At 39.7% G+C, this 9,209-nt stretch overlaps 1 protein-coding gene across 4 annotated transcripts in view; it reads left to right on the top strand.

Moving 5' to 3' along the window:
- The first annotated feature begins 4,720 nt into the window (after positions 1 to 4,720).
- The window catches only part of sdccag8 (SHH signaling and ciliogenesis regulator sdccag8), a 40,064-nt gene continuing 35,575 nt past the window's right edge, over positions 4,721 to 9,209 (top strand). For 2 of the 4 annotated variants that reach the window (XR_007113962.1, XM_047602529.1), the window contains exons 1-11: positions 4,724 to 5,018; positions 6,053 to 6,208; positions 6,332 to 6,417; positions 6,538 to 6,651; positions 6,737 to 6,862; positions 7,107 to 7,199; positions 7,760 to 7,824; positions 7,915 to 8,115; positions 8,338 to 8,476; positions 8,587 to 8,739; positions 9,000 to 9,134. Coding sequence is in view for 3 of the 4 variants with exons in the window: in XM_047602529.1 (XP_047458485.1) it covers positions 4,952 to 5,018; positions 6,053 to 6,208; positions 6,332 to 6,417; positions 6,538 to 6,651; positions 6,737 to 6,862; positions 7,107 to 7,199; positions 7,760 to 7,824; positions 7,915 to 8,115; positions 8,338 to 8,476; positions 8,587 to 8,739; positions 9,000 to 9,134 (1,335 nt within the window). In the remaining variant the exon portion in view is untranslated. Of the gene's footprint in view, positions 5,019 to 6,052; positions 6,209 to 6,331; positions 6,418 to 6,537; positions 6,652 to 6,736; positions 6,863 to 7,106; positions 7,200 to 7,759; positions 7,825 to 7,914; positions 8,116 to 8,337; positions 8,477 to 8,586; positions 8,740 to 8,999; positions 9,135 to 9,209 lie in introns of all 4 variants that reach the window. The other 2 variants (XM_047602531.1, XM_047602530.1) reach the window with 2 other exon arrangements.

Raw genomic sequence — 9,209 nt, 5'->3', positions numbered from 1 at the left:
GGTGGGTGCTACATGTCTAAGTAACATCCACACCAATTCCAGGTCCGTACGTTTTCCAGCATAACATTGAATTGTCACAAGATGGTCAATGTTATTTACTTTTGTGGCTTTAATGTTGTGGCTGGTCGGTGTATGTGCTAGCTGACCATCAGCTGTGGTCTTTTTGGCGTGTCCAGCGACTTTTTGGTCCAGACACAGGTGACAGTTGGCCTTCACCTCCTGTATTTTCCGATGTCAGTTTTGTGTCTCTGTCATTGGTGGTGGTTAAAATGTAAAGGAGTAGGGAATGAGTTGGAAGATAGAACAAACACGTATGTGTAAACCTAGTAACAGGTTTTATGGTTTAAGTTAGTTTTAAGGGTTCGGTTTGGCACCTCGTTGTGATGGCTAACTGAATGCATTATGTCAGTGAATGTCCTCAGAAGGACAGAATTAAAAATGTGCACTTGTATGCTAACTGTGCAAGCATGAGTTATGTTTCAGACATCAGGAGCAAAAATATTTTGGCCTATCTGTAATTCTCTTGGGGTCAGGTATACAGAAAGGCTGGTTTAAGTTAGGGTAAGGGGCTGGAGAACGCCTTGTGTTAGAAAATGTCCCAGAAAAAGAAAAAGAGCCACACAAATGTGGTTGTGGGAGAGTAGTGTACATGTGCCATCGCAGGATATTCAGTATGTAAGCAACGCAACGTAGTTTGTTACCCTGCAAGCACTTGAACATGCAGTGTGTTTGTGTGCTCTCCGAGACATTGCACTCTTCTTACAGCATTGCCTAAGCGGCATATTGTTTAATGCTGTTTCTGTCGAAATGCACTCGCTTACTGTTGGTAATAAATCCATCTCCAGTGTAGGAAGTACGGTGGGTGCTGCAAGAAGCATCTGATAACTGATCACAGAGGCCTGGTTTAGATATGGCAGAGTGCACTATTTTCCCATATGCTTAACTGGGTTAGCGCTTTTTTTTTCTTCATCTTCTCTCCTCCTCTGTTCTTCTGTTTTCTTTTGTCATGTCAAAGATTTCCATGCGACAAAAAAAAAAAAGTTTAAATGTTGAGGTTTTTCTGCGGTGCTTTTTTTTTTGACACTATTCAGTTGTTTCCAGTCTGTCGTTAGGGCGTCGAAAAATAAGGGAGCCCCCACCCTCACATAAAAATTCACAGCTGACTCGGGAGGAGTGGATCATGCGGTGGGAGGGGGGAGTTCGGAGTGAGGGGAGCTATGGCAGTTACAGGTGGGGAATTGACGATGATTATATATGGCAGAGCAGAGGTGACATTTAACAAGTGTGGGACAGCAGGTTTGTGCGTGGGCAAAAGATCGGTAGGCTGATGTGGTTTCCTGGAAATACCCGAACATGCAAACGCTCTTGTACAACCATTCTTCTGCAGACAAGCACTGTTTCACTTAAGGTATGAGTGTCTCGCTGGTGTGATGCAGTAAAGAGTTCTGTGCATATTTACATAATTCTGTGAAGCAGACAGGTTATATTATATGGGAGGCCTATTTTTATTGCCAAATCCTGTTGTGAAATGTTGCGCACAAAGTCAAGTGGAGCCTGAAATTCCTATGAAGATGACTTACTATTTGAGAAACGCTTGCAAGTTCACACAAGATAAACAGATTTTACTTGATTCCTAATTTGAAATTCCAATATTTGTAGCATAATGAGCAACGTTATTGCTCCAACCATCTTTAGCGAAACGCTAACAAGGGAGTTTTCGTTTCTCTAGGTTGCTTCCCTTCTCTGTGCCTCATAGGTGAAGCTGTCAGAAACACTAACCACAATTTTAAAATATGTAAAGGGAGAACCCTATCAGAAATGTGCCTAGTGTTTTTGGGGAGAGGAATACAGATATTTAATATGTCACATATTATTTAATACTAACGCTATATCTATATATAATTTACTTCCAGGTTATGACTAAATTAACCTGCGGTTGGGGCCCCCTCGAAGCAGTTTAAATGAAACTGAAATGTGGTAGCCTACTTTAAAAAAAGTTCTGAAAATGATGCATTAGTTGTTGAAATCCCCTCACAAAAAGAAAAAAAGAAAAAAAAGAAAAAAGAAAAATACAATGGGGACCCTGCAGACCATAAAGCAGCCTGGGACTTTAGGTTCTTCAATATCTAACCACAATCACACCTTGTACAAGAAGGTGTTCATCTCGATGTTCTTGGAGCTTCACTGAGCCAAAGTGCACCAGCAGCAACAAAAACCAGCTGACTTTAAGTCCCAAACTGTGTGTTTAAGCTGTCAACAATAAACTGTGAATGAAAACGTCAAAGCTAGATTACAGCACACTGCGTGTTTCATGAATGGATCCACCGAACTCTGACTCACTGCCTCTTCTGTTCAACGCCGAAATGTCGCAAAAATCAAAAGTACAGCCAAGGCTCATTTGACAGGAAGTTATCTGTTATTGTGCAATAGGAAGAGGGTGTATCCATGGTTACCTTTGTCTGACCCTTTTTTGTAAGCGACAGCAAACATGCCTTACACCCTTCCATTGAACCTCCCCCGGGTCTGTGTCATTTTATATATTTTTTTTTGCCTGAACTTCACACAGCTTCCACATTTGGGTTATAGACTCATTGTGCTTCATGTGTCTTTTAGGGAGTCTTTGTCTTATCGTGAGTCTCACTCTCGGTTCTCGGGCTGTTAAGATAAAGCGCTGATTCAAAATTCATGTAATTAAGTGAGACGGTCTTTGTTTGGAGAGGGAAAAGAATAAGAAATAATTAAAAAAAAAATAGATGAAAAAAATAGCAGTAAAAAATGACAGTGACACTAAATGGTTCAGTCTTTTGTATGAGACTCCCAAGACATGTTCAATAAGTTGATCGGTGATTCTAAATTGACCGTAGGAGTGAATGAGACAGCTGGGATAGGCTCTAACAACCCCTGTGACCCTAGTGAGGATAAGGAAGACCACACCAAATATAAACATATGACACATATGACCTATGTAAAAGCTTTTCCGAGTAATCCAGCGAGCAATCACCTAAAGTTCCTCTCCTCACATCAGCAATCATATCACAGAGTGCAAGCATGTGTGTACATGTAGCAATATGACGTTGACGTCACCAGGCTGCCAAGACAATGTGATAAGAGAAGTGAAATTGATCACATCAGTGACAAGCGCGCTGAGCCAGCTGCAGCAGGTGATCGCTAACACAGTAGCTTCTAGACTAGTCGCTTGCTTTCCTAATGTTTTCATTCTTTAGTAACTGTTGCAATAAGCTAGTCAGTTGTTATATCATATTAGTGTCTGCATCATACTCTCCTCTATAGTAGTAACCTAGTTCAAACCTAACTTTGCAACCTAGTATCCTCATTTTATCTTGTAAAAATCCAAAACAAATGACACGTCTCTAAATGATCCAGATGTCCAGAAAACTCAGCAAAGAGTTTTTTTTATTAAAGTTCAGATTTTTCTTTTACAGCTGCACTGAGGGATTAAGGCCAACAGGGGGCAGAAAAATACCTGTGAACACAGAGCCATCTATATTATCTAATACATGGCTCTGTGAAGTTTCACGTTTAAAAAGTTAAATAACAACAAAACCCTTCAGTTCATCATAGCTTAAGTTTTGTCTTCACAAATGAGTCACCACATCTGAACTTCAATGATCACAGCCATGACAAAATGATGAATGTCTCGTATTCATTGACATTTTAACTCTTGGATCTCTGCTGGTTTGCTGGTTGCTGGTTTACATCATTCCATGACAAAAGAAATAAAGATAAATAACATAAAGAAGTTGTCCAGACTGTGTAATCGCCTAATTTATAAAGTTTAACCGCTTTAATACAATAATGTTTCCTATATTAATTAATTTTGTTTTACCGTATGCAGGACTCATTTTAATAGGTCAGCACAGAAGAACGTTGAAGTCTTCTGAATATATGTCATTCTGCACAGTTAAGATTAAACATCCAAGAAAAGTAACACATTGTTGATTATTTTAATGGCCAACATATATGTTTTATGTTTTAGTGGTAAACAGATAACTTAATTGTTGTATTTTTAACAATTTGGTTTTAGCATGTTATAATGCACTTGTGAGGAGATAATGAATGAATAAATTTGTCAACAGCCAGCCAATAACCTTTCCTCTGGACATTTATAATTGATGGCCACGGTATCAAACATTAAAAATATATGTGAAGCTTTATGATCACAAATATATTTTACTTTTAATATTAAGTTATCTGTTTAAGCAGTTGCAAATGTCTCACACAAGAATTTATAGCTGATAAAAGTATAACCCAATATTATTCGAAGTTATAAACTATTTAAGCATTTACTGTTTATAAACAAATGCAGCTGAGGCTGTTTCAAATTAAGTGTTAATATTTTTTCGTGATTAAAACATAGTTGTAATCATATAAATATGTAGACGACCTCGTTGTCGTTCACAAAGACTGTGCGGTTACTAAAACCTAAACTAAAGATGTTTTAGTGTGTTTTAAATTATTTACTTAAAAATGTGAAATTTAAGGACTGACTCCGATATTCCGCCATTTGCATGTTTAGATAAATAGTTTATATTGTGTTTTCATCTTAAGAATAAATCGGTATTTTTTTATATTGCGTTATTCGAATTTAGTATGTTGTTTAAATTTGACTACAACTCCCAGCATCCTCCCGAGTTTACGGAAGTGGCAGCCATCGGCAGAGCATTGCCTCGCTTTGGTGTTCACGGTCCACACAACGGAGTCCACGGAGGGGCGGTGTTATTGTTTAACGTACAATACGAGAAATAAGAGCCCCGCCTTCGCGGTACGCTGTTTTGTAAAGCAAACGCAACATGTCAGCGACTCGGTGACCGTTATGACGTAACGAATACGATGGCTGATGTTGTGGTTGTTGTGTTTAACTCATTGACTGTTACTTAACCTAGCATCTTTAATCAACAACGTAGTGTGGTTTAACGACGCCGGTACATCTATGAAGCCATTAGACTCAGATGAAGAGGAGTCAGAGCAGCTCGGCGCGAAGCAAAAGGAGCTGAGACGTACGTTTACGTTTTATAAAACCATGTTTGCTAACTTGATAAAGGGGAAGAAGGAAAGAAAGGGGGAGAGATAAGTTAGATAGTTTATTACAGTCTGGTATCTTTAAGCTAGCTTGTTAAAGATTTGTGTGTTAAAAGGCTGTGTTCATAAACTTCAGAGATACTGACACTGTGGTTGTTAAGGCGGTGAATGCACATCACTGCCACCTGTTGCTGTTTTGCTACCAGCGTAGCTGACTTCAGGAAAACACATTCATTTCTCAGCATCTGTGTTCAGAAAGGCAACATTACTTCAAAAATACCAGCTGATCTTTGCAACCAGCTCTTCCTGGTATTCGGACCAAAACGTAACAACCAAAACTAAAATAACAAGGAACTCTTTGCTCCTCAGTCTTTGCACATGAGATACAGAGACCTTAACATCTAAATTGACTAGCCACCATTAATAAATCCTGCTAATCATAAACATAAACATAAACCAGGGACTTCTTTATATAGAAGGAGTGAGTTTGTTGTTGACAATTGTGCAACATTTGTTTCAATGATTTGGGACTCAAACCATTACCTGCAATCATCACAATTTCATAATCACAATCATATAATTCATTGCATTCATTGATTTGTTGTCTATAAAATGACAGATAAAGGTGATCAAAAAGAACAACCATTAAAAATCCCAAACAAACAAATGTCTGAGCCTAAAGTCTAAGAGCCTAAAATAATACATTCCACAAAAATACTGGTATAATTTACTGTGGTTCTAGTTCCTCAAATGACACAATTAATGCTATAAGATGCTATAAGATTCATTTTGTTGTGTAAACTTGCTTCTTCATTCATGGTCTGTAGATAAATGTTATTTCATCCCTCATCCCTTCATCACTCATTAATTCGGGTGATTGTCAGGTTTTTTTACACCTGCACCTCTTCAGTTGTCCTTTAATTTAAAATGAGGTGTGCACAGACATTCACTGAACTTTAATTGGGTGCGGCAATCATACACTGCATGAGAATGGTGCTGATTTTGGTTTTAGAGCGGGCCGTGAAGAGCATGCAGCAGCTGAGTAACGTTTTGGAGCAGCTGCACCAGGACGGAGAGGAGACGGAGGAGGTCAGAGGCAGCGATGGCAACCGCTTCACGGCCGCAGCTGAAGAGGCCACATGGAGCCCGAAGACGCAGAGTGAAGCAGGTGACATTAGTCGTGACCTGGCCATCTGAGAGAGACACCGCCCGGAGGCTTCGCTCATAATTTTATTGACAGACAATTCAAAGTTATAATAAAATGTGTTGTGTGTGTCTTCTGGCATCGTAGTCAATCAGCTGAAGAGCCTTCTGCTGAAGCAGGGTAGAGAGATCCCGACTCCTCTCTCTCCTTCAGAAACACAGTCTCCATCCAAGGTAAAACATGCAACTAACCATTTAAATGAGGTTGACCTGTTACAGAAATCTGTCAGGCTGGGCTACATTGTCATGTGGCGTAATTTTCTAATTAAAACTGACTCTTCTGCTCTTTGTTAGAGAGGGCAGCAGGAGGGCAGGTCCACTTTGCCTGCCTTTCAGGATCTGGTTCCAATGATTAACAACCAGTCAGAGTACATCCAGCACCTGGAAGCTGAGGTCAAGTTCTGCAAAGTTAGTGCACAAACATACAAACGGGTGTGTGCCAGTTCTGATTTGGGTGATCCGTGTTAGAGTTCCTTTGTTTGTGTGATTTCAGGAAGAGTTGGAGGGACTGAAACAGAGGATCAGAGTGGTGGTGGTGGAAAATGAGAAGCTGCATTCGGTCCTGAAATCAAAAGCTGCGGAAGAGACCCTGAAAGATTACACAATCCAAAACTCCACAGTAAGATGTTTGTGGGAGATTCGCTCGTATTATTTATGAAAATGTATGTAATCTATGTAGATTCTTTGTTCATACTGTGCACTAGTGTATGAGGGTCCATTGATCTCAATAAGTAACAATAGTAAATGTATGTAAACATCATTCACAGGTTATCCAGCAGATGATACTGGCATTTTTTTTTAAAATAATGATCATATAATAATGGGAAAAAAGTGGCTCATGATCTGTTCTGATGTTTCCTCAGGTTAATGAGAGTATGGCCAACAGCCTCAAAGCCTCCAGTGCAGATCATAGTAAGCTGCAGAGGGCAGAACACCACACATGGAAAAATGAGCTGGTAGGGATATCGCATCTCTCTTACCTTTCACTGTTTAGGTAGATAGGAAGATCTGTTCTCTCGCTCTTTCTCCTTCATCTTTGTCCCACATTGTTCTCATCATATGTCAGATTTTGTCTCATGGGAAGATTGAAAATGCAAAAGAAGTTCACACATGTGTGACTTTAACCCTCCTATTATCCTCGAATATTACTAACACATTTTACCCTCAAGAAAATGATTTGCATCAACTTGTTGACCAAGTTTTTGTGTCAGGTACTTTGTTTATTTGTTGACTGCATAAATAACCCCTTGCTACCAGTGAGTTGACCTTCCCTCTACTGTTATTTTCTGAATGATGAACTTTGATTGCGATCAACATGACCCCAAAAATAATAGGAGGGTTAATAGAAAATCCAGGGTTTAAGTTTGTTTTCTCTACGTGTTTTGTGCATTTTTTCTTGTAAATATCGAGCACTGAGACTTATATAGTAACATTATTTTAGTACAGTTCTTATAGAAAATTGTGACAAACTTCATTTTGTCCACTGTTTTAAAGTTCAAACATTTGTTATCCTCAGGAACAATTGAAAGGGATCTACCAGGCCCAGACTGAAAGCTTGGAGGCTCAGGTCATCTCACTCAGGTTGGTGATAAGCTTGTGTAGCCAGTGACGACTCTAATGTTAAAACATGTATCTGCTTTTCTGCCTCATATCTTTTGCTTCCATCATCAGGAAGGATCTCTCAGTCAGTCAGAGGGAGTGCGAGGAGCTGAAGGTTCTTCTGAGACGCAAAGAGAAGCAGGCCGCAGATGCACTGAGGGCGGATGGAGCTCCCCGTGTGTCGGGATTGTGTTTGAAGTGTGCACAGCACGAGGCCGTGTTGGCCGGGACGCACACAAATCTGCACATCCAGGCTATTGACAGACTCACAAAGTCAGTGGTAACATATTTTGCAAATCACACACAAAATATTCATACTGTAGGATTAAGTCTGGCTGTGTTACCAGTCTTTGTTAATGTGTCTAATTATTTTTTTTTTGCCACAAACTGTTTTTATTATTTACTACATGTGCATAGATAAACATCCTTGCTTGTTTTATTATTATTATTCTTTTCTATGTTGACCGGACATTTTCTTGTCTGTTGATCTTTCAGAGAGCGTGATGAGTTATTGGTGGCTCTGCGTTCTCTGCGGGTTAGTCAACAAGAGGCGCAGCAGAGAGAGTGGTCAGCCTGTCTCCAGGTCAAACAGGCCGTGGAGATGGCAGAAGAAGCAAATCTGCAAAAAGCGAGGGTCAGTATATACATAACTTTCCAGCCATGTTCACTTAAACTGTATTTTTTGTTTTGCATTAATCTTCATTGGCATTGTTAACTTGTGTATGTGTGTATGCTTGTATGCAGGTGGAGGTTCAGTGCGAGCAGTTATCCAGGGAACTGGCTCGACAGAGGGAACAATTAGACCGAGAAGCACACGCTTTGCAGCAAAGACTGACTGAGGCCAGAGAAGAAGGCCGGGCTGAGGCCCACAAACAGAAAGAGGAGCTGGTACATACAGTAAGTCTTGTTGTTTACTTTCTTGTATGTACAGAAAACTCAACTCTAATGTTTTCCAAATGTTGCTTCAATCCTCAGTTTGTTTACTGAACTTTACTCACATAGCTGAAAGTGCTTTTTATTTGTGTAATACTTGAATCTTTCAAGCAAACACGCCTAGAGCAAAAACTAGTATTTATTCTGGACGTTCTTCTGAAGTTCTGAATGAACTTGCAGTGACATATGGCCATTTAAAAGCAGTGGTGTGTTTTGTGTGTTAGGTGGCCAGCCTCTCTCAGCGTGTAGCTGAGTTAGAAGGTCAGTTGGACAGAGTTCACAGAGACAAGAGTTCATTGACAAATCAGCTGGAAGATACTCTCCACAAACTTACCAGTCAGGAACAAGACAATACCCAGGTAAGCTGTGTCCTTTGTGCAAGAAAAAGCTCATTTTCACTTATTGTTGATGTTTTCATTGTCCAAACTTAACAT

Source organism: Mugil cephalus, chromosome 13 (genome assembly GCF_022458985.1).
Source record: "Mugil cephalus isolate CIBA_MC_2020 chromosome 13, CIBA_Mcephalus_1.1, whole genome shotgun sequence".
In the NCBI taxonomy this organism is placed as follows: Eukaryota; Metazoa; Chordata; class Actinopteri; order Mugiliformes; family Mugilidae; genus Mugil; species Mugil cephalus.
The sequence above is the reverse complement of the archived record's forward strand: the minus strand, read 5'-3'. Positions and strand labels throughout refer to the sequence as shown.